Below are 26468 nucleotides of genomic sequence, written 5' to 3' on the forward strand. Positions count from 1 at the left end.
GTTAACACAACATGCTAACTTTATAAAGTTATAGATGGTAAACATACAATCATCCCACCAATATATTATTAAATTATTGAGAAGCCTGGCAGTACATTTAACCTTAAGGGGAAAAGGGTCTGAAAGTATGCAGAAAACACAGGACTCATATCTAGCATTTGAACTTTTGAAAGCAATGATGTAGGGACATACCTCTTTGGTGCGGGATTCACGTGAATATACAAGCGCAGGTTTAAAGATTACCTGGCTGACCAATGCAGGTATCCCTAAGGCCCGGTCGATCTCCTCCAAGCCATCAAAGTCTTTGAGCACAGAGTAGAGCTGGCTGAGCAGGGCCCCCTCGTCCGCTGAGCTATCAGAGGCAGGGGGCGGACACAGCACGTCATCATGCGGGGCACTGTAAGCTTGTCTGGGGTAAACAAACATATCAGGGCTGAGACTGGAGGAGGGTTTCTCAACCAAGCAGCTTTGCTAAATTCACCTCCTCCCAAATGTCACAATTCTGAGAAGAGTTCAAACAGAGCACTGAAATTGTGGTTTAGTCCATCTTTGTCTACTGTAGGAACACCGTACACCTGAAAATAGTTCACATAAAAATGTAATAATCATAAATTAAAATAATCATATAATAATAATAATAATCTTATTGGCAAACATTAAGGCTCAAAAGTTCTCTTTGAAATCCCATTGTCCTGCATAGAAATAGACTACAAACATGATGAGTGCAGTAATCATATGACTCCGAAAGAAATGGAATAAAAAAGTATTTAATGACTTGTCAGAAAAGCCTAAACACACAGGCTAAACTGCTGTGAGACTGCCAGCACAGTGACTGTGACCATTTAAGGTGCTTGTTTTGTTGCGTGAGATGAGACTAATGATTTACACTGTTTTCCAAATGAAAATAAATGTACGTTTCCCACTGAACAAAAGCAGTCACTAAAAGAGGGACACAAAGGGCACTCAAACTCAGCAGAACATTTGAAATAACAGTTCTAAATACTGTTTAATTATTCAAATAAAACAACTGCCCCTAAAACAGACTTATTTGGATTACAGAATTACTCTGAATAAACTTTTCTAACTGGTTGTCTTTTACAGTAAATTAAGTAAACAATTAAACAATATGAACACATAAGATGTCCAGAAAATACATGTATAATATCAGTAAGTCATTTACATCACTTCTAGGCATTTCATTTGTATCATAATTCCAGCATTTGGTTTCATATAAAGTGCACTGGAACGGTCTAAGAATTTAATACAGATGTTATTGAAATAAATACATTATTAAAATTGGAATTGCATTAATTATTCTTACTACTTCTATTAAAGATAATAAGAACAAATATAACATGCAGAATAATCAGGAATCAATCATTACACTATCACTGCTAATCAATGTCCAACTTAAGGTGCACTCTCACTATACACACAAACACCATCCTTTTCATTTATTTAAACAGGTGATGTATAGATAAGTAGAATGAACGATGAACCAAGAACCAAGAAACAGCATGGACAGTTAATCAGTGCCCCGTGCAAGCACTGCTGTCAGGCCACACTAAGGCCAGCACTACAGTACCTGTTCTGGCCACTGAAGGGCCCATGCTCAATGGGCAGCATGCTGTCTGGCCAGGGTGCCGTCTGATTGGGCGGGGCCTGCTGCTGGGAAAACTGGGTACCCGGCATGACCATATCCAGGTCAGGTTGCGCTACATTGAGGAGAGTAGGAGAGACTAGTGTTAGCACTGTACATAACACATCCGCACTTCCTTGTACCATATCCCTGCTCATCAGGGTGCCACTTCCTAAAGCCTGTTAAAGAGCCCAGTGCCGGAGACAGCCGCCACACAATACCCAGCACTTAGTATTTTATATTAGGGAACATCATCATGAGGATTGGAAGAACACTATACATTTCTAAAAATAAACTGCAGCTTTAGATTTATAGGTTCAACACAACAATAACCATAATAATACACAGTCCTATTCTTGTTACAATGTCTAAATATCTGTTTACATTAAGATTTAATAAGGAATGACTGGTGAAAAGGAGCATTTAATTAAATCCACTGAAGTGTTTAAATAACAACAGAGGAATAAGAATTCCCGGCACTTTATGGAACTATGCTTCCTTATGCTACTGCTTACTTATACATTGTTGGAATGTCTATAGTTTTACTGCATCATCTTCCATGCCCCAACTCCTTAGCACATACCTAGGACTCAACTGTATTATGTCTGCACTTGTTACCTCACTGAACTCATGAACTCCGATGATTGTTCTACTGAACTTCTGTAACCGTTAAATTGCATTTTGTATTGACTGTACGACTGCACTTTTGCAAAGCTCAGTGTGTACACTGTAAGTCACCCTGGATAAGGCAATCTGCTAAGAAATAAGTAATAATTACACTGTACACCACTTTCAGGAGTGTGTTTCACATTAAAATAAAATCTGTAAATAAAACAAGGTTACACAAAATCTATTTCAGACTAACTCTGAATCGTTTTCATTGTCAGTCCTAGTTAAGTCCACATACAAAAAAATCAGATAATTATCCTTCCAATTCAATTATATTTACATAAACTATTTAAAGGATATTTTTCCAAGAATGCAGTCTCTCTTAAATAACCTGTTAGAAAAGCTCTGTCCTTGGCATGCTTCAATCTCCATGACAACCCCGTACAGTTTCACAGAAATCCTCTTTGAAAGGTTATGCGTGTTGCTGTGCTGTAGCTCCTTCTTCACAGACTGTGAAGACAAGACTGACAGGTCCAGCCTGACACTTACCCATTATCTGGGAGGACAGCATCTGCCTTGGGCCTGGCTGGCTGTTGGGCCTCATGGGGACTCCTGGGGTGCTGCTCCTGACCATGCTCCCCGGACCCGCTCCTCCTTGCTGCAGCGGTCTGTTGATGGTGCCAGCCACTGCGGAGCTGGCACTGCTGACTGCTGGGCCCTGGGAACCCCAGTCCCCTGGCTGCATGCTGCCTCTCGGAGGGTTACCACTCAGCATACCTGCACAAGACACTGACAAATTTAGCACTGGCCCGGGGCTGCCCGACCATCCTCTGGAACAGGTTTGTGGAAGTGTAGGTGCAGGTTGAAGAGAGGATTCACAGGTGTGCGCCGTGGTATCCAGGCTGGCACATTTCACAACAAGCAGAGCCGTGTGTAGACTGGTGCCGTGGCCGAGTGAATCAGTCCTCCTCAGTGAGTGCACGCATGGGCATGGCAGCCTCTACCATAGTGGTGGAGCAGTGCGTGTTGTCTGCTGTCAACCTGTTGACAGGAGGAGCTCTGTTTCGAACTACGCGTGACCATAAATGAAGTGGGGAGGAGGGCGGCGTGTGGGTAATCCTTTGCTTCCTTCCTCAGGAAATGAATCACTTCTGCTAAGTGGTACGTCAATGTTTTTAATTTCCAAATGCTATGAGCACGGTCTAGAGAAGTTATTCACACTTTTATCTTGAAGAGATCATAATATAAAAATATAGTTAATTTCTGTTCTTGCATATATCCATTATACATGCATGTGTAGGATATTATGGGACTGAAATGTTTTGTTTATGTGCCTGAAGTGCCAAGAAAGTCAGAAGGATACTCAGTGCTCACGGCAACAAAGGGAAATTACACAGAGGAACTTTCCGCTAGTGGCTCCTTTCAGACGCACCTTGACCAGGGGAAAACCTTTATTCTTCCACTGGAGCACCAGCACGCAAAACAACCGGCGCTCTCACCATACACCATAGAATTCTCTCTTCAAAATTAAAAGCTTTGTGAATGTGAATTACTTTTGAACTACATTTATGAAAAAATATGGATTTGAAGTTCCCTCTAAATAATAAATTTATGGATTAAAGAAAATAAAATGCTGAGCCAAAACAAAGTAAATTGTCAAAAATACTTTACTTTCAACAGTATAAATTAATGATTAATAGAACTATAAAAAATATATATATATTCTGTATGTGTGTTATTTTTTTTATTAACTCCTGAGCCGTGAAATAATACCTTACTATAAATGTACATTTTCTAAGGTAAGCCTCGACCTATGCACTTATGGACATTAAATGATACCAACCTGGGTTGACTAAGTTTGCCTGGTTAGACATCATGTTGTGGTGCTGGACTGAATAGGGGCTGTTGTTTCTCATGGGCTGAAAGGGCCCTGAACCCGGCTGTCCTGACATGTTCATGTCCAGAGAGATGCTGCGGGCAGGGGGTCCTCTGCCTGGCTGGCCTGGCCTGGGGCTGTTGAAAGCTGGGAGAGAAAACACAAGAGACTGTCAAGCAAAACATCACTCTCGGTAAGGAATGGAGAGTGAACAGTCTCACGCCGAACTCCTGACACTGCCTCTACTGTCATGACTTAACAGCATGTAAACACAGCTAACCAGTGTCCCAACAACCAATCCAACATCCACCTAATCTTAGTTGTGTTTATTCCATGAAACACTGCATTCAGGGGTGTGGGGGGGTCAATGCCATTCATAGGAGTATGTGTCTTATTACAACAGTAACAATTGAATCTAGGCCGGGTACCATGCACATAATAATTAAGAGTTGCCCAAATGTTGTCATTGAGTTTTGTCCTCTCCACCCGCCTTTGAAGTTGTAATTTGCATTGTTAAACCATGTCAATTTCTTAATTAAATCATGGATATCTAAAAATGATGAAACAAGCTCTAATATTTTCTGGCTACACTCCACTTAAAGGAAATTGATTGCTTTATTGTCAGTGTTGGGGACATGTAGCCACTATATTTTATAATGCCTGTTTCTTAAAATAAAGTAACTTCTTATTAAAGTAAAGTTCTTGTTAAACTTAGGCAAAAAAACTAAAAATGCTGAATTAGCACAGATACAATGGGAAGATTGATTTTACATTTACATTAGAAATTCACTGCTTAAATCCCAATAGAGGGATACAAAAATTAACCAGTAATTAAATTTAGAAATTGGGTTGCCATGTTTGTTTTTCCTCTGTATCATCCACTGAACTCAAAAGACTGCCTCACTGAAGTTACTCTCACTGCTGATTAATTTGTTTTCATTTTTGTTTTGTTTTTTAGCAAAGAATCAGCCATGAAGGTAAAAAGATTTGGTGAAGACAAGCTTTAAAAAGGCAACATTTATTTACCAACATTTGTTTAAAATATAATTAAAGCACATCATCTCTGTTAGGCCCACCTGATCAGTGGCAATTCACTGAAGACAATGTCTAGATGTGTGCATTCTTCTTATGCATAGTAGTAGAGTGAACTCTCATCCAGGTAACATCAGTTTGTGATACTGTTATATTCTCTCAGTATGCACATGGTAACTACTCCTTTAAGAGTTTTGGTATTTTTCTTAGACGAAAGAATAAATTACCAATTCAAATACGGCACTACAATTGACCTATATGCGTCTACACTCATGTCAAAGTGCTAACCTTCAGCAAAGTGCACATAAAACAAATACAAATAAAACTGAGCTTCTCTAGGACTGGATATTTTCCAGACACAGAAAAGCTATTTTAGGATGGACAGTCTGGTAGCCAGAACATAAAGTTTACTGGCAATCAACCTGCATGTGTATTCATGATCAGTGTAATGCATTTATAAAGCTTCAACTGACTCTTTCATTAAACATAGAGCCTTTAGACTGTTATGTTAAGCAGGTAATAAGGTTGAAACCGAAACTAAAGAGAAAATGTGAAGGACTCTGTTAACTCCCCTGTAACACCAGCATTGGAAAGACGCCCCCTTTCCTGCTGTTGTGACAGATGCAGAGCCAGCTTACGTGTTGAGTGTGGCTTTCCTGACAGCTGCAGTGTAAGGTGGCGCGTGTGTGTGAGTTGGGGAATTACCGATAGTCTGTCATTTGTTAACAAACAAAGCCCGGAGTTAAACAGCTGAAGCTGTACAGATTAAATATTTGCCTAAATATCACTGCTGACTCATTCACCATCTAAATCTGTTAGTCCATTATGTAGAAGACTAACGTCTTGACTACGTCCTTCTAGAGTAAGACTAACTGCAATCTGGAAAAACAACAACAGGGTGGATCATTGAAAAGAAGAAAGTACGGCTTGGGTCCTACAGTGCAGTGATGTCTGGTGTGAATCTGGACTAAATCACTAAATCACTGTGACTGGGATTACCCAAGTGGCAGTGCACATTTGGCCCAGATGCCATAGGTTTTAGGCAATTTAAAAATTGACCCTAATGGTTTGCTCATCTTGCCTGGGAGCTTGCCGAGTTGCAAGTCAGAGCAGTGATGCCTCTGGTGCCATTTACACAGTGGGCTTAACATTGTGGGAGAAAGCAGATACCCTGTTTATGCAGGTTTTGGATGATTCCTGTATCTTGTGTAATAGTATGAGGGTCATAGCAGTGATCTGATTTGACTAACTTCCAAATAGAAGAAATTAAATTAAAAGAACAAAAAGAACAAAGACTTACTGCCTTGAGGCATGCCAGAAAACGGTTTCTGCTGCCCCATGGATGGGGCAGAGCTGTTCTCCCCTGTGATCTGAAGAATGTCGTTGATAATGGCTTGCTTGTCCACAGCAGCAGGTAGGGACACAGGCCGCGTGTCCGAGAAAAGCTGGGGTTGGCTATTCTGCAGGTCATCCAGAATATCATCCAACTCACTGGACTGTAGACAAAAAAATCATGGAAAAATAAAAAAAAACAAGCAGCAGCGAGAGGTTGCATTCTCTGTAAACTAAAACCAATTTGAATACTATTGTAGAGAGACTTTGTAGAATACATTTATTGCACTGGTGAATAGGATCTCCTGTCTTCTGAGTTTCATTCAAGACTTTTCTGTAGACAGTGTCTTAATATCGCACCCAATTTCAAATTTGAGAAAACAAGGGAGTAAAACATACATTAAACTCTTATAATGGTGTAACTGTGCAACTATGCAAGACCATCTAGAATAAATCAATGCTTCAGGAACACCCTGCAAGAATAGTCTGGAATGTGCAACAGCTCACTGAAATGTCTGAAACATCCCAAAACACTGTGGCCTCTGACCACATATGCATTAAATTGCAATGGTGAAGTCACAGAAACTAAAATGTCCAGCCACAGCACAGTAACAATAAAGCTCTTACAAGTAGTAAACATCAAACTAATAAGACAACAAAAATACATATTGCATAAGTATTAAAAGTACACATGTAAATGTATATTGTACTATACATATTGAGAGTCAGACCCATTAACACCTCATATTTATTCTGAAGGTGGAAGAGTTCGGATACAGTATGTAGTTGGCCTAAATGTACTGCAGTGTTACAAGTAGAAATGCACTACTTTCTCTAAAATGGAGTCTAGGAAAACTAGGGCAGCTTTCACACAGAGAAAGAGGCTATCAAATCTATTCCATACTTAAAAGCCTACTGCTGCTACACTTTAGAAGCACATAAGCCCACCATTCAATTCAATATCCATCAATAAAATAGTGATTTTGACTGAACCATTACATAAACTACCTCTTTTATACCACTCAAACCATACGAGATCTATTAAACAGCAAAGTTGACTGACATTGTTTTGTAGTGGCCCAAGGACAGCTAGGGAATCACCCACAGGTTAGCTAGCACCCCCAATCAGGGTTCTAATTTTATAGCCTTTGTAAAGTACCAATAATAACTCAATTAGGACAGTTCATTTTAGATTTTGGGGGAAAACTCCGGGGGGGAGGTAATTATATACGTGATTTTCAGAATTAAACTGCTATTGATATGGACCGTGTAGCTTGCAAAGATTTGATATGACAATTGTGCAGTGTCGGTGTGGAGACTGATGTATGTGTAAATTGTAAATTATAAATGATACAGATAAACAGGCTGATACCTCGGTTATGGTATTTAAAATATGCTTTCTAGCTAACTTTAAAACCTTTAACTGACTTCACAGATGCTCTGTGGGTTTTATCCTCACTGTGAGACCTGCTGTTGATGATTTACTAATTCTCCTCAATTTTAGGTCAGGTGCACAGAGAAAGCTATCCAATTGAAAATAAACACAGTAAAACCAGAACAGGGCTTTCTGGGTTGTTGGTGACTCAAGTAGGCCTACTGTGTGTGATTTTCATTGGTCGGCCATAGTTTCAGGCACACTTTCTCTCTCTCTCTCTCTAATTCTCTCTTGGTCTACTGTTCCTCAGTTAAAACTCTCCTTTTATTTTTTTCTACTCAGTTCTTTTTGGCTGTATTACTTCTTTTCAATTAGTTTTAATTAAAACTTATTTGTTATGGTACTGCCTATGTGCATTGATTATGAAGCACTCAATACTGAGGGTTGAACAAAAAACATTAAATTCCCAAACTATAGTAGTGTAATATATAGTAATGTAACTTGTAGTACTTTCTGGTCTATTACAAAAACAAATATACAACCAAACAAACAAACAAAACAAGCCTTCTGAAGGAAGTAAAGAGACATGCACATTTAACTAAGCAAAGTATCAAATATCCCTTCAGAACGTATTTGTTGTTGTTTCTTCCGATATACAAATAAAACTAAAATGTTCCAAATTCCAAAGGGTGACTGATCTTAACCAACCCAATGACTTCAAACTGTTCTGCACTGTATTTTGCAGATCCCTGAGGACTACAAGAGGACATACTCACAGCTGTGCAAGCCTTGTAGAACAGATACTGAAGACATGAGACAACACAAAACCAGAGATAATATGGCAACAATCCACAAAAAGCCAAGCAGGGTGCCATGTAGCTCTGGCATCACATCTAACAGTTTAAAGTACATTTCTAAAAGGGTAGGCATTAACAGAAAGACAAATTCTTCAGTCAATGTGTGCAAAGTACAGAAGCACGAGCTGCTGTAATGGGCTGAACAGGAATGCCCTCTAATAAACCCTACTGAAAGGCAGCAGTATAATATATTGCAAAAATTGTATTACTTAAAACATTGGTAATGGCTGCTAAGATGCATACATTTTCTGTGTATCACACCCTGCAGTCTATAAAAATACCTAGGGCCTAGTGCAGGCACTCCAAAGTCACGGAAGAAGCAAAAGGTCTGAATGTTGCTCTCTAATTATATCTGTAATATATTATGTAAAAGGCGCCATATTGATTTACATAAATCAAGCAAAGTCTCAATGTAAAAGTGAAAGAAGTCTAATATTTTACAAGCTTTATTGTTTAAATGAAGTTGTATAATGGTTTATTTGGTTTTTGTTTCCCCTTAGATTTATTTATTGATAAGATTTTAGTTAAGCCATGAATATGGAAAATGTAAGCAAAACCCATTCATTAAATCTTTTAAGGTATTATGAATTTATCTAAATTACGAAATCTCTGTGTAAAGCAGGTTATATCAATGTAAATAAGGCCAAGGGGGTGTTTGCAGGCTCTGAAATGTGTGGGCCCAGCAGGTTTCTTGGCAATCACCAGCCACAGTCTTCCATGAATATCAATTCCTGCTGGGTGGATGTGTGTCAGCATATGGCTCATGATTTCTATATGACTACTGAGGATTTATCATCCCACTGAGTACATCTATTACTTTTTAATAATCTACTATTTCTTTCTCTTTTAAACCCAACCAGACATGCAAAAAGTTAATAAATGCTTTAACTAACTTTTTCTTTGCAAGGCTATAAAATCAAATATTAGTGGTGTGAAAAATGGGCCACAAAAGTCACAGTAAACAGCAAGTAGTAAAAAGCTAAAACTATATAAATACAAACATCAGCAGTGTGCACTCCTTTGCACAGGGTTAATGCAGTGACTGTCAATAAAAATATATAAAATGCTTCCAGTTAATAACTGCTGTCTATATTAAATAATGCTGCACTTCATTCTTCTATTGTTCCACCAAATGTCTAGGGTTTCAAAAGCTCATTCATTCTGCCAGGCTTGATTCAAAAGAACTGCCAAACCTGGAAAGTAATCCAACTATGTAGTTAAGATCAAGTACAGTGAAATACCGCCAGGTTTTTTCAAATGTCACAGTCATTTTCAAATACCTGCTGGATATCAGCACATTTGTTTCCTGTATGAAAAGTTATGGAACTCTCAATGACATGGGACAACTCTAGGAGCCTTAACTGTAGCCAGGAGATGTTCCTACCCTCCACTACACATCATCTGGACAGAGAGAGTACGGTTTCGGTATTAAAAATTAAACAACTGGAAATATTGTATTTCTATGAAGCATAATCTAGGCTGTCCTGAGTGGAGGAAGATGGAGGGCAGCTTTAGAGAACGAGCTGGTGACATAATTAAAAACCGGTTTCATTACACTCACTGCAGAATTCACTTATCAGAACAACTCTAACCATGTTGAGACTTGTCCTGAATTTAATTACCAGACAGGTAATTCCTGCCACAGCTGTAGAAAGTGAAATGAGCGGACAGAGAACCTGTACAATATTTACCTGTGGCAAACTGACAGCTGACAAATAGAACAAATCCTAAGCTAAACTTCCTAGGAAGACAAGAGGAACCTTTTATGCATCACATACTAAAATGAAAATAATTTATATATAACAAAATATATTACAAAATAACGCAATTACAAAAAGGCTCAACATGAAAACACACACACATTCAGGAATATAGTACACTTAGTTCTCTGTATGATCACGCTTCATGTCAAATACCTTTCTGGTATTAAAGCAACCAAACAATGCCTTTAAATACTGCTAAGGAAAGCATAACATCACAAGGTGTCCTCAACGGTGTATGAAATTCCACACAGAGGAGTGACTGTATCAAAGCAAGAGATCAAACGAGTTTTGTACATGGAGTACAAGGCACTGCCATGATCTGACTGTTTATAGAAGCAATAGTACATAAATAAATGCAGACCCTGCTATTTAGAGATTCTCTTGTTCGTCCAAAGGCAGACAAACCTCCTACAAGCCTCCTGAATCAGCTCATCACTGGGTTCAGAGGAAGTACAATAAATGCAACTTATGTAAAAATGTGATTCAATGTCTGTTGTCGTTAAATCATGCTCACCTGCTCTGATCTCTCGTAGCCTGTATCCTGCTTCTCAGTCTTGACGTTTGCCATCTTAGTGCTATTGCAAGAGTCCATCTTGCCCTCCCCTGGCTCCAACTTAATGCTTTTCTCCTGTAAAACAGTATCATCCTTATCCAACAAATAGCGGAGAAGCGCATTATCCTTCTTCCTCGGGCTTACCGGCTCCTGTTTAATGTTGAGTTCAGAGCCAGGGACCGTGTTGCCGCTGTTGCCCTCCTGGCTGAGGTCTTTCCCTGTGGCCTCCGCTGTAAGTTTGGCCAAGTCCACAGGAGAGCTGCTGTTTTGAAGGAGTCTGTGCAAAATCTTATGCTTCTCCTTCAGTGAGGTCCCTTGCCCTGTGGCTGCTGACTGACTGCCTCCTCCAACACCGCCAGTCATGGAGTCCTTATTATTGGGGTCTCCAGCAGCAGCAGCTAGTGGTGAAGAAGGATCCATTTGCTCAGACTTGGTGGTTAGCAGCTGCAGGAGCTTGGTGTGACCCTTGCCGTCATGAAGCCGGCTCTGCGCATCAGTCCTCTCTCCCCCACTGAACTGGCTCAAGCTGTTCTCATTATTGTCCTTCTGCTCGGCAAGGTGACTGCCCCCCTCGGGCTGGGTGGTCTCTGACGGGGGCTGGTCCCCAAACAGCCCGAAAGACTCTGAGCTGCCCATCTTGGTCAGCGGGTGAGGGTTGACGTTGCCAGGGGAGCTCTGAGCATTCCCCATCTTTCTGTCGGGCGAGGCTAAGGACTGCCCAAGAGTGACACCATGGCCTTCGCTGAGGGCCTGAAGCGCACTGAGGGAGTTGCTGGTGTAATTATGGCTATTTCCTGTGCTGCTGCACATCCCAGCGGGAGAGTGCAAACTTCCTGCAGGGGAGAACTGGGAGGGGTGTACACGAGGGCTCCCTGCCATGCCTGGGCTGACACGGTGCCTGGGGGACAGCATTGAGTTCTGCCCAGAGGTCATGCCAGGACTGCTCTGCGAGGGGCTATTCATTTTGAGTGCATAGTTACTACCCTGAGGAGTGGCCGGCTGCATGCCAGGGTTATGGTTCATTACAACCGGGCATCCGAACCTGTTACCCGACATCTGTCCCATTCCAGCCTGATCCTTCAGGCCGCCCATGGCACTGAAGTTTGTATTGCTGCTTACAGTTGTGTCCTGACCTGGCATTCCTGTGGACATGCCTCCCTGGTTTGGTGGGGTCATTGGGTTGACCGAATTAATTTGCTTGCCCAGACCTTGTCCAGTCATGTCCTGATTCATTCCGCAAACCGTCTGCTCCCTGAAAGATGGAAAAGCAGTGTAGGGATTAAAGGATTAATTGTATAAAGTGATGTTAGATACACCATGTCTAGACCTTCTTTAAAATACTAAGGAATATTACATAAGTGTTACAAATGAAACATTTTAAAGCACCATAAGCCTGGGTTACCAGACACAACAGAGTTGTGCATCATGCATATCTCTGCAACAGTATGTCAGGGCTCTGTATATATAACTGCACATTTATTACTTTATTCATTTGCACAGGTGCCTGCACACACACACACTCGCACTACAGTGTAGCACAGCAGTCTGATCGGGCTGGAGTAAGAGAACGCACCTCTGGAGAATATGTAGTGACATGTAAAGCTGAGGCTCATTTGTCGCTGGCGATCGTACGAGTTTGCTCTTCGTGTGGGCAGAGACAATCGTTCCATCAGAAAGAGAGAAACGATAAATGGGGCTGAAAGCATGGCCCTGCCTCAGGACTAGAAGACATTCAGGTTACAGGGAAAGAGAGAGAAACACAGAGTTCAGAAAATATTGTAACACACAACATAAATTTCAAAGAATCAAGAAAAGTAATTTAAAGATATTTGCATATAAATATTTACATATTAAATATGTTAAATGCTACTGATATTTATACATGTAATAAAAAACTACAGCAAACACTGATATTTTAAGAGGAATCCTTAAGACATCTGAACAACACATACATTTTTATATATGTAGATACATAGATAGATAGATAAAGAGATAACAGAATCTGCAGGTGAAATAACCGGTCTGCCTTTTCCCTCTCTATCAATCCAGGTGGCTCACCTTCTTGTTGATGTCTTTTGGCAAAGGACATTTCCCCATCGTTCTGTAAATGAAACTTCTGAATGCATCTTCTCACCAAGTCCTCCCAGCCTGGTTTCATTGAGGCACGCAACAGGCTTGTATCCAGCGACGTTATCTTGCCTATTGTCAAATACATAAAAAGGCACTGAATACATTTGATGCGACTTGAAACTGTTCTCGTGTTAAAATATACACAAATGTGTTATAATAGCTTTAAGATTCATATACAAATATACAACATGGCATGTAATCTGAGGACAACCACCCGATCCTGTCCAGTGTAAAGTGTCACTGTTTAATGAAGGCATGAGAATCAGTTAAAAAGAGTTTATGAGGTGATGAGCTTAAGGAATGCATATATCAACCCTTTTGGAGCTCCAAATGGGTACAAACTTGGCACAGTCCCAGGTGTTAATTTGTTGTGTTAATAAAAAAAAAAAAGGAGAATTACTGAATAAGGAGAGTGGATGGTTTCATTTATTCAACCTGCTGATTCTTTTGTACAAGTTGTAGTAAGTTACAACTGGTACAATTACTAGTAACTATTTGTTAGTATAAAAACTACATACAATAAAAGCATGGAATGAATAAATCTACACAAGAGCAGGATACAACACTGATTTCAGTAAAAAAAAAGTCAAAGCTGTCAAATCATTAGGCTCAATTAGCACTGATCAGAAATCTTTGCCCACATTAGACTTAATAGTGGACTGTGTTTAATAGAGAATTTACTGAAAATATGTATTTTGTTTAGCAAAACTGTAAAAAAACATTAAAAAAAAAAAAAAGGTTAGTGAATATTCAGTATATCAAAAGCCCAAATTTCAAAATGTTATCACTCTTTTCGAAGGCCAGCTGCATTGACCCTAGTAAGGACTTCACCTTGTAGATCCTGCCTCGTAGTAAAGCTCTCGTGCGTAGGGGGGGCGGGCCTTTCTTTCATGGGGACTCTCCTGGCAACGCAGATCAAACAGGACTGGAAATCTGCAAGGCAACATTTTGTCAAAATGTACTGAAGGACTACATGCTACCTACTCTTCAGATAAAACATACACGTAAAGAAGGATTCAAGATGTAGGGTTAATTTAAATTGGCACAAATTGGGTGCTGACTTTTTTTTAAATAATAAGATAATGACAAAGATACACTGGTGAAATGATGGAATGTGACCTTTGTATTTTCTCTCATTATGCCACTCCTGATATGAGTAGGACCTCTCCCTGTTGTGCTGTTTTCAGCAGATGATTGATTTTGGAGCCCCAGATTAAAAGAAATAATCCTTTATACTTGACAGCCAATTTACACAGGCAGCTCGGCAGAGGGCTGAGTGACCCCAAAGTCTGCTTGCCAACTGCTTCAGTCCCTATACTTCATTACACAGCCTACACAAACAGTCATTTTGTTAACAGAGATGTAAACATTTGATTTTTCTTTGCCTCGGCAGGCTTACTCAGCTTCTTTTAAGCAGCTGCATTAATGTTGAGAGGTAAACCTCTGGCTGGTGTTTTAATATTTTCTGTCTGTGTTCGTGTTAGCACCTTGCATGATTTCTATATATTGATATCTGGCACTGGGCCTGGATGACTACAAAGCCAGGAGGGAAATCTGGAAGAGCACCTGGCAACAAAATTAACTGGAATTGGCTTCTGCCCTTTTCATCTACTGCTTCCAGAATAAAGGATGTAGGCTTTATAATTAAACTATTTCCTCTGCCTTTATGTAAAACCAAGAGACAAGAGTTTTGATGTGGTTATAGTATGGATGAAGACCAACACAGAAATACTTTGTTCAAATCCAAGCCAAATTCACTGACACCAAGTACAACCCCAGGGCGAATCATTTCAACAAGCCGAGACACCATCCTATAACTCTGTTCATTACCTCATACTTCCTTCATCCCGTCTCAAACCTAACTCAATCCACTGGCAACATAAACCTTATATAATAGAAATAAGACAACTGAACTCTCTGTGACATTCAAGTGGAGAAAAGGGTGAAAAAAACCTAAAACTAAGAACTTGTAAACTGCAACTCAATTTGGCAATATTGAAACTTCTACCAAATTCCAATGCTCTTATTACAAAAATATATCTACATACTTTTGGCCATAAAATCACTTTTGTTTCAGGGCCAAGAAAAAAATTACAACATATTGTTTAATTCTCAGAAAAATGTCTCCAATGCATATGGAAAGGTGGTTAATACAATTATAATACATTTATAACACAACCATGTAACTGATGAGAACATAGATTGAAGAAAAACACTGAAAATATTTAGGTGGCCATGTTGTCCCTCAAAAGTTGTACTGTAAAATATTTTTCATACTCTCATCCAACACTGTGGTTAAATGACACGATTGAAAATCATAATTCCATTAAGTTTAATTGTCATAAGCATAAAATCAGTCATCTTTTTATTACTACTATATTAGTAGTGACACTCTTATGGCATTTTTGTTTGTATACAGTATGATATAATCTATCAGACCATGGTGAGCTGTCAGGAGCAGGGACAATCTAGTCCATGAGTATTATGGAACTCTATGGTAGTATGTAACTTAAGTAAAGGAACACTACCAAATATAGAGAAACCATGAGGCACACTGGAGTGGGTTCCTGACTTGAAACAAAACCAAAATAAGTCAACCAGCTGCTGGGCAGAGTTCACCAAATCCATTTAACATCTTGCCAGGTTTGATCCCCTTTCAGTTGGGCTAACTGACTCATAAATGCTACAATTCTGAAGTTCTCACAGCACATGCATTACAGACAAAATAATATATACTGATCCTATACATCTATGTATAGTAAAAAGCTCTCACCTTCGCCTTCTTCTTTGATGGACTTTGGTTCAGACACAGCAAAACACTGCATAGTTTCATACTTCTGTTGTGCTTCCTGGCTGTCGTGGGTCTCGTCCTCGTGCTCGCAATGTGGGTTCACCAGCATGCGGCAGTTGAAGGTGTGGCTGTTCCGACGAGGGGTCTCACTTGACCAGGACGCCCCGTTCACTGCAGAGACCGGGCACAGACAGTGATACAGAGTCAGCAACATGTACACACCACACATGGGCACCGACAATGTGCAATGGGCAATCCTCCAGAGCACAAAGGGCTTGCATATTGGTTCACATACACAATGAGCTCAGTTATGTACAGTAACAACTAAAGTTGTAATTAGGGGTTTAATATTTAATATGTTGTAAGTCATATTTAAATGTATATATTGATCCACTTGCTTTGATACACACACACACACACATAATATATACACCGATCAGCCATAACATTAAGTCCACTGACAGGTGATGTGAATAACACTGATAATCTCGTTATCATGGCCCTGTCAGTGGGTGGGATATCTTAGGGAGCAAGTGAACATTTTGTCCTCAAAGTTGATGTATTAGAAGCAGGAAAAATGGGCAAGCGTAAGGATCTGAGCGACTTTGACAAGGGCCAAATTGTGATGGCTACACGACTGGGTCAGAGCATCTCCAAAACTGCAGCTCTTGTGGGGTGTTCCCGGTCTGCAGTGGTCAGTACCTATCAAAAGTGGTCCAAGGAAGGAAAAGCAGTGAACCGGCGACAGGGTCATGGGCGGCCAAGGCTCATTGATGCACGTGGGGAGCGAAGGCTGGCCCGTGTGGTCCGATCCAACAGACGAGCTACTCTAGCTCAAATTGCTGAAAAAGTGAATGCTGGTTCTGATAGAAAGGTGTCAGAACACACAGTGCATCGCAGTTTGTTGCGTATGGGGCTGCGTAGCCGCAGACCAGTCAGGGTGCCCATGCTGACCACTGTCCACTGCCGAAAGCGCCTACAATGGGCACGTGAGCATCAGAACTGGACCACGGAGCAATGGAAGAAGGTGGCCTGGTCTGATGAATCACGAGTTCAAGGTGTTGACTTGGCCTCCAAATTCCCCAGACCTCAATCCAATCGAGCATCTGTGGGATGTGCTGGACAAACAAGTCCGATCCATGGAGGCCCCACCTCACAACTTACAGGACTTAAAGGATCTGCTGCTAACGTCTTGGTGCCAAATACCACAGCACACCTTCAGAGGTCACACCAAATATGGATTTGATTTCGATTTTTCTTCTGTTCACTCAATTTGCATTTTGTTAATTGATAAATATAATCTATTAACATGTCTATTTTTGAAAGCATTCTTACTTTACAGCATTTTTTTCACACATGCCCTAAACTATTGCAGAGTACTGCATATACATAACAAAGTTCATTGTGTATGTGAACCAATATGCAAGCCCCTTGTGCTCTGGAGGATTTCCAGAAACATTTAGCCGTGTGTGTGTATATATATAATTATACGAGGATCAAATTTAAATCAATAGTCCAAACCCTGCATTTCTTATTGATTTTGTTATATAACTAAGACACTTATTGGATAATTATGCCAAGATAGTTTTCAGATAAAATAAAGGGTATTATATTTAAACTTGGTAAAACTAGATGACGAGAAGAAATCCATATACCTCATTAGAAAATAAAATAAGCGTGTGAAAGCATATTCTTAATGAAAACCAGTGGGGCTGATTAGTACAGTATGTTGCTTTATGCTGAACGGATAGATCGAATGAAGGAACACAATGCAGGCATGCAGAGAGACTTACTAAGAGACTTAGGCAACAGGTTCTTGATGAACTCGGCGTGATCGCCCACATGCAGGATACTGTACACACTGGTGTTCATCAGCTCCTCCTGGTTGTATCGCAGATACTGCGTCACATTCTCGGACACAAACACAATGTTCCCCTCCATGTTCACAACAAAGAAGAACCCATCTAAGGCCTGTGTGAGAGGAAAGACGGATCAAATAAATAACTACAAAATACGTAACTGATTATTTTGTACAACATTCATTTTTAATTGTTCAACTTCATAGATCTAGTTTCTAATTTCCCATCTGTTGCCGGATCTCCATTAGGCAGTATTCCTTGGTTTCTTCCTCAAGCTTACATTCATACTCAACCTTTCAGGAGCTCAAGCTGGGCCCCCTTTTCCAAAAAAAATAAATAGGAACTTGCAAAGCAGTAAACAGATCAGATTTGACAGAGGGATTGAAATTAAGGAAGAATATAAGTAAAGCAAATAAATGTACAATTTAAAAATAACAAAACTAAATACGGATGCCTTTATCATAAAAGCATTCCGAAATAAATACATGTGGGACAAAAAGATGACAGAATACTGATTTGGCCTTCAAAATTGTATCTAAAAATAACTAAAATAAAGCGGTAAGGGCTGTTTTGAATCGGTATATTACTCTAGAGCAAACTGCAGTGCGCCGATCACTTTTGAAAGTATTAATACATGACTTTCCACAAATCTCAGGTCCCCACTAGTTTCCCTACATGTACCTCCTCCTCCTCCTATCCCTTCTTGTCCCATTATCTGCCATGATCTAATTAGTTAGGAATAAATAAATAAATAAATAAATAAAATAAACCAAATTAATGACTCATCCCAGACTGTTAGATGTTATTAAAGCACATGCTGCTGCACTCTGGTATGACAGTGACAGCAAAGCAAAGTCAGACAGCTGCTCCCCTTCATTCCCAATGCAGATAAGCGAATCCAGGAGTGTGCCCAACCCGGGCCACTTCAAAGTCCTGCTTGCCTAAGTGTGACAGACCGTAGCCACGAGCCCTCCCCTTGATCGCGCACAACAAGCCCAATATTTGCAAGTCTTAATTGAATGAATATGGCCCCAAATCAACCATTACATACACGATAGTGTCAATTACCTCATCAAATGGCCCCATTCCCTGCGGGTAATTCAAACACAATAAATGGCTACATATGTTCTAAGACACAGGGTTTGTGCCAAAGTGATTCAACTCGACTGCGTACAAAGAAATTAGCGTGAAGCAGTCATTGGGCTTGTTTCTAATCTGACAATTAAATCTAATTAAAATATCTTGTTGGCACTTTGAGTTAAACTAATGACTCTGATCTCCTAATTTAGGCCTATTCTTTTGGCAGATCTGAAGCACCTTTCCAACTCTTTTTACAGGTATGGTTGAAACCCTGTTTAAACAATTGGAAAGATACACTGCAATACATCAGTAATACTAAACAACAATGCTAAGTATGCTCAGTAGTAAAAATATGTACACAAATGAACATCAAAACAGGTACATGAGATGAGATAAGCACCTTATTGTTTTTTTAATATTCAAGACATGTATTCCAACATGCAAAATATGGATGGAAATAATGTGTCCAATATAATTCTGAATATTATTTATGTATACGTTTAAAAAAACACTGCAGAAAAGTATATTCCCTCACACAATTGCTAATATTATGTAAAAAGCCAGTGTGTTCAGGGTGAAAGTGATCCATGCAATGTGGAAAGATCAAACAAAGCTGCTTTAACCATTCTACTGTGTGTGAACTCTGATTTTAGAAAACAATAGCCCTTTCACTGATTGCAGTGTGCACTGTAAAAATAGCAAAGCCCTTTTTGACAAGAACACCATGTTTGTTATGTGTCTGTCCACTCTGCATTCACACCAGATAACTCAACAGAAGATTTACGAGTGCTAGGAGTAAAAAACAGATCAAGGCGTTTCATTTGGCTGGCCTTTGGTATTGGCTCTTTTTCATTAGATCCTCAATTGTCTTTGGATGCAGGGTCTGGCATTGTTCCTGTGCCTCACATTAAAAAAATAAAAAGAGAAAAAGACAACACGCAGCAAAGATTATATTTAGAATACGCTGCATGTCAATATAATGACGTTGGACCTCAGAAGCTATAAATACACACTGACAAGACAGATTAAATACTGAACGGGAGAAAAGAGTAAACGAAAAGGTTTGAAAAGTTCTCCAGGTTGTGTTGCTTTGTAGCATTTTTGAGGGATTGTTATTCTGAAGACATACTGTCAAACAACTTCATAAGAATTAGTGTATTTTATATATATATATATATATATATATATATATATATATATATATATATATATATATATATATATATATATAAAAACATCTTAATGTATATTCATGAAAAGCAAAGTGCTACATTTCAAGCTCAGAGGCATTTTGCATCTGCTAATTGCCTGTAAAGTGGTAAGATTTACTAGAGATCAGAAACGGTATTCTCAGTCATTTTCAAGCAATTCCAGCAAGGTTATACACATTGTTGTACGTTTTTTTATACTGTGTGTATGTGAGAGAGAGATCATAACACTTTAAATAGCATTAAATGCATTTTTGCGAAGGTTAGAGATAAATAGCCTTTTAACATCACCCCTGGAAAGCAAGTATTCCCCTTTCTCCTAGCTGTGAACCTGTGATCATTGCCCTCGCCTTCACATTACACTCAGAGGGTTTCTCTCCCGACAGTGTCATTACTGGCCACTGGTTAGAGCGCCTGCAGAAGTGGGGCAGACACGGCCCCCCTAGTGGGAGAGAGTTGGCACTGTCACATGCTGGGCTGCTGCTGTGAAGCACACTCACCTCAAGCATCATTGGTCCAAGGGCATCTTTGTCAATCATACTTTGGCCTGTTGATGACACATCAGCCTTTTGTACTTCCTCTTCATTGGCTGCTGCAGCTTTTTCTATTAAAAGACAGAATTGTTCATTAACACCATATACAAACCAATGAGTAGGCCCCGTTTCTGCTTCTGGATATACAAGACCTCCATTTAAGGCTTACGACTCTGATGGACTGCATCCCTTTAATACATCTCCAACGGACCCAATTAATTATCTAATTTAAAACATACTTAAGTCCCCAAACATTATATTCCATTCAATTATTAGTAAAAGTGAAGAAAAATCAGGTTAATAATAAATGGGGAGACTAAAATGAAACAAACATTTGAATGAACTCCACAGTTAAGTATTTTAAATGATGATCTTTAAATCTTTGTTAGATTATTTTTAGATTGTGAATCTCAGTCTGCATATGCCGAAGAACAGTAAACGGTGAGATGCTTGGAACAGCTGTAACGGAATGCACGAGTTCTTCTATATTAGGTTTTCACAATGTGCATAAAAATGAATTGTGCAACAAGGTTCCTAGCTAAGGAATCAATTAAAATGGTGGCACTAAGATTAGATACTTTGGAATTAAAAATGTTAATTATTTTTCTGGTGGGCATGTTTGGCCAAACTTTTTTTTTTTTTTTTTTTAGAAACAAGCCTTTGATCATTTATAACCAGATTTAAGGGCAAAATAAAATACTGTGAATCACTGTTGTTTCTAAAGGCCCTTGTTTAACTGATCATATTAAGCCTTCTCATGCATTGCGCATTGTTAAAGCATGTTGCTATGGTACGCACCTAAGAACTTAGCAACCAGCAATGTGAGAGGACAAAGCAAATGACTTCATTTGAAGCAGCACAGCTGCTGTGCAAGTAACAGCTACTGAATGCACAGATACAGATCAAAATTACTAGAAGGAAATACATATTCCTGCTCAGATGAGTCTCCTAAAAACAGACAAAAGCCTTCCTATGTCAAATAAAGACTTATTCCACAATAATAACTTTTAAAAATAATGTTAACTTAGCATGATAGTGTAATTCAATTTTTTGTACCATATTCAAAATTATCTCCATTGTTTTGGAAAAAAGGTTGCTGACAAAACAAAAAAGGACCTTCACTAAGTAGATTGACCAAATTGTGAATCATACTAAAATCTGTGCAACTGGCCACACAGTAATTGCATGGTGAAAATTATAGGCAGTGGCTACAGTCTTAGAAGAGCTGTTTGAATGTGGTTAAACTTCGCTGCTTACAGAAGGGAAGTGGGCAGAAGGGAGGTGAGCCCCTGACCATCAACACTGCAGGGTTTAATAGATGAAGCCTCCATTATGAGTTTCTGTCAGCAATGCAACTTCAGCTTATCCTAAAGGCCTGCCTCTAAGGACTACAACACCCAGTGTCTTTCTTTGGTCTCATTAGCATACACTCCTTTTCAAAGCTATTAACACATGAGAAAATGCTATACTGCCACGTGACCAAAGTTGCGTGGTTAATTAAATTAAATGCTAAATGTGCAAATTAAGTTGACTCTTTGTGCTGAGCTGCGAAACTGGTGTCTGTTCTTGCCAATTCAGAATACAGCTTTCATAGTTCAGTTCTGCTTTCTCAGAACTTTATGACATTCCTATTGGGCACTGGACTAGCAAAGACTGTCACTAATGGAAAAAAGTTATCTGTGTACTCAAGCTGTACAAATTATCTTATTAATTTTTTTTTTTTTAAATATATCAATATCTCCGTGTCTGGTGAGTTAAGCAGTACACAATTATTATCGTTCTGCACATTTAGGTTTCAATCTTTAGTGATTATTTTAAATAGATGAAGGAACAGAATATATATATTTATTGGGCATGATCCCAAGGTGCACTGCGAGTCCTGGAAGATAAAGTAAAGAAAGTGAATTCTATAGCTGTACTCCATTAAAAGTAACAAAGCTGCCATATGGATTTGGGAGGTGTACAGCAGACACCCATTCATTAGGTAACAATCTGGGAGAGGTAAAGACCAGGCCCATCCTATGCTCTCCAAATGTGCTGATGTTTTCAACATTAATATATAATACCCAGCTGGGCATGGTAAAGTGTGTGATCCCTCACAGGGTGTTTAGATTGAGCACAGCCCCACAACTTTGCACTGTGTTGTCTGTATGCAGTCTCCTTCTCTGCCTAAGCAGGGCTATTTATTAGAAGGAGGATTAGTGGTAGAAGTGTGTTACAGACCACCCAATTCAGATATTCAGGAAGATGTTGCATTGTACAATGTAATCAGGACTGCATATAGCAAGGATGAGTCTTAAGAAAGGGATCTGGAAAACAAAGAGGGAAAGCTCTTGGAGCTAAAACTAAAAAAAGCAAGAGGTTAATGAAGTGAAACAGATAAAGGGCAAAAATGGAAGGATCTTGGAAAACGAATAAGATGTGGCAAATGTTCTAAATTAGTATTTCACAGAGGTTTTTACAAAATAAAAAACAGATGACATGCCACAGGTTAACAACCAGTCCAGTCAAACCCTAAGAGAGATCAGGATAAATGAGGAGCAGGTACTAAAGGGACTAGCAGAATTAAAAACAAGATCACCTGGGACAGATGGTATATTTCCAACAATACTTAAAGAAATTAGGGATATTATTTATAGGCATGTAACTAAGATATTCCAAATGACACTTAGAACAGGGGATGTGCCAACTGACTGGAAGACAGCAAATGTCACACCAATCCACAAGAAAGGGGACAAAACTGAGCCAGGAAATTACAGACCAGTCAGTCTCACCTGCATCACCTGTAAAATGTTGGAAAAAAATGATTAGACAGAAAATAGAGGAGCATCTTAATGAAAACCATATTCTTGGAGATACTCAACATGGGTTTAGACGAGACAGATCATGTCTTACTAATTTATTAGAATTTTTTGAACATGCAACTGCAGCTGTAGATCATATGATATGATATACTTAGATTTTCAAAAAGCTTTTGATAAGGTTCCACACCAAAGACTGATCCTCAAATTGGAAGCTGTAGGCATTCAGGGTAATGTAAGTAGATGGATTATGAACTGGTTGATGTATAGGAAACAGAGGGTGTCGATTAGAGGAGTTGCTTCTAACTGAGTGAGGTTGTTAGTGGAGTTCCACAGGGATCAGTACTAGGGCCTTTGCTTTTTCTAATCTATATTAATGATCTGGACTCTGGGATAGTTAGCAAACATGTCAAATTTGCAGATGATGCCAAAATAGGTGGCTCAGCAGATACAATCTCGGCAGCACAGGCTATTCAAAGGGACTTAGATAATATTCAGTTGTGGGCCGACACCTGGCAGATGAAATTCAATTAGGACAAGTGCAAGGTAATAAATGCAGGTAACAAAAATATCCACTATAATTACACTATGGGAGGAATAGAACCAGATGAAGTAACACATGAGAAAGACCTAGGAGTCTATGTGGACTCCTCACTTTCTCCATCCAAACAATCTGGGTAAGCAATACAAAAGGCAAACAGGATGTTAGGGTATATTGTCAAAAGTGTAGAATTGAGAGCAAGGCCAGTGATGTTCAGACTGTTCAATGCACTAGTTAGAGCTCATCTGGATACTGTGGACAGTTCTGGGCTCCACACTTCAAGAAAGATATCGCTGCTCTAGAGGCAGTTCAGAGGAGAGCACCCAGACTTATTCCAGGTATGAAGGGAATATCCTACTGAGAGACTGAGGGAACTGAACCTTTTCACCCTGGAATAGAGAAAACTACGTGGGGACTTGATCCAAGTCTTCAAAATCATGAAAGGCGTCGACCACATCAAACCAGAGGAGCTTTTCCAGATCACCAGGAACACAAATGGAAATTGGCCTTCAAGGCATTCAAGACAGAAAACAGGAGACACTTCTTCACACAGAGAGTCGTCACAATCTGAACAAACTCCCCAGCGATGTGGCTGAAGCTAAAAATTTGGGAACATTTAAAAATAAACTGGATAGGATCCTTGGATCACTCAGTTATTAATGGACATTAAACAAGCACGATGGGTCAAATGGCCTCCTCTCGATTGTAAATTTTCTTATGTTCTAGTACTGTGCAAGAAATCCAGCTCACAGGTCTCGTGTGTTACAGCTGCATTCTTGTGCGCCGCTTCCTTCTACAGATCAGCACAAGGAACTTTTGGATGGCTGTTTACCTTTCACTACTTCTGTGGTAGCCAACAACCTATATTTAGATGCTAATTAAGCCAAACGCATATTTCGGTTTAATTTACTGTAACTCTGTTTGGAATGAAAACATTATTAATCTTGTTTATGTTTTTTACTGGTTCAAATATGTTTACTTTTTTTGGGGGGGGGATTTGGAATGTATTTTACTGTAATTAAATCTACTTTATATTACTGCACTGAGCTTTAGGTACAACATATTGGAGCAGAGTGTGAAGCATCTGTTCTGCTCATGCAGGTTTAATTTTCGCATTTTACAACATATTAGGTCGCAAGAAAAGAAAATACTTAAAGTTCCTCCTTTTGAAATTTTTTCGTTACATAAGACATATGACAAAATGCACCAGATAAAATCATTCATTCATATTCATCTCAGAATCTTACATTAATAATTAATAATACAAAAGTCATTATGTTTTTCTAAATTTCATTTCATACATTTGCATTAAAGCCTCAATCTAATATTACAGAATTAATATAATCCATATTTAACTAGGAAACATTAGTAAAGTATAAAATGTTTATCTGAATGGCACAATTTTTTTTTTTTTTTTTTTTAAGTTTAATATTTTAAAACTATAGTCCAGAACATTTTCATTCAAACTACGTAAGCAGTAAAACAAATGTTCATTTGACTAATGGTAAAGTAGAATAAAATTAGAACTCTCAAGATACATTATTTGTTTATGATAAATAATTTAGGCACAAAGGTTTGATTACTGAATGAGCGCCCTATAATCTAGAACTGGTAGAGAAGAGAACTAAATTATGAAGGTCGTCTAGCATGTTTTCAGTAAAAATGTTCTTGTATTAAGGATGTGTAAAATTAGCACATAGCTCCATATAGTTTATATACTTATACAAGCTATTCAGTGTAGAGGTAGAATGTTTAAAAATGAAACCCCCTTAAAAAAATCAAGAAATAAATATTCCTGAAACCAATAAATTACATGGATAGTCTTTACACACCTGGTTTTGATTTCTTAAATTACAACCAATGAATAAACAAGTGCACAAACACAGTATGTGTATTTAACAAATATATTTGCCCATACACCACAATGATCTTAGTTAAAAAAAAAAAAAAAAAAAAACTCCCCTGCATCAGAACTTCAAAATCGGTGCAGTGCATCAAAAACTGATCAACACTTTGTACATTGACTATACTGCTGATAAGGCAGCTGTATGCTTATCGTGTGAATTCATTACATTTGTAACCAATAGATTTAAGCACAAAAGATAATGATGATAATAATAGAACTGGAAAGGTTACAATGTTTACAAGCTAAATCGTGTAAGTTTAATAAGGTGAATCTTCCTTTGAGCTTTTCCTTAGGGGTAGCAGTGTGTGGACATATTGGCATTGTTGATGTTAGCGTTCTGCAAGAAACACTGTGGCGTGCGTGCGTGCTGTACTGCTGCATTCACAAAATAATTAACTGTATTAAGATGACACTACAGGGCTTTGTGAACAAAGTACAAACAAGCATATTACCATTTCAAACACTGCCCAATAAGATCATATTAATTACAACGGCTAACAAACTATCTGCTTGCTTCTCTTCAATAAAGCTCAGTGTATTTACTGTAGGGGGTGTAATTGTACCATCAGTCAGTGGCAGACAG

General features: G+C 39.0%; 1 protein-coding gene across 9 annotated transcripts in view; it reads right to left on the reverse strand.

Annotated features, from left to right (window-relative positions):
• ncoa2 (nuclear receptor coactivator 2) overlaps positions 1-26468 on the reverse strand; it is a 92665-nt gene that overhangs the window by 10937 nt on the left and 55260 nt on the right. For 7 of the 9 annotated variants that reach the window (XM_066720954.1, XM_066720966.1, XM_066720948.1 and 4 more), the window contains 12 exons: positions 20605-20708; positions 17751-17928; positions 15940-16128; positions 13998-14099; positions 13095-13235; positions 12610-12757; positions 10998-12288; positions 6457-6652; positions 4092-4271; positions 2798-3025; positions 1586-1715; positions 193-409 (listed from right to left, as the gene is read on the reverse strand). In XM_066720954.1, the coding sequence (XP_066577051.1) occupies positions 193-409; positions 1586-1715; positions 2798-3025; positions 4092-4271; positions 6457-6652; positions 10998-12288; positions 12610-12757; positions 13095-13235; positions 13998-14099; positions 15940-16128; positions 17751-17928; positions 20605-20708 (3104 nt within the window). The remainder of the gene's footprint in view (positions 1-192; positions 410-1585; positions 1716-2797; positions 3026-4091; positions 4272-6456; positions 6653-10997; positions 12289-12609; positions 12758-13094; positions 13236-13997; positions 14100-15939; positions 16129-17750; positions 17929-20604; positions 20709-26468) is intronic. The other 2 variants (XM_066720983.1, XM_066720977.1) reach the window with 2 other exon arrangements.

The sequence above is a fragment of the Amia ocellicauda genome, chromosome 2, assembly GCF_036373705.1.
Source record: "Amia ocellicauda isolate fAmiCal2 chromosome 2, fAmiCal2.hap1, whole genome shotgun sequence".
Classification (NCBI taxonomy): Eukaryota; Metazoa; Chordata; class Actinopteri; order Amiiformes; family Amiidae; genus Amia; species Amia ocellicauda.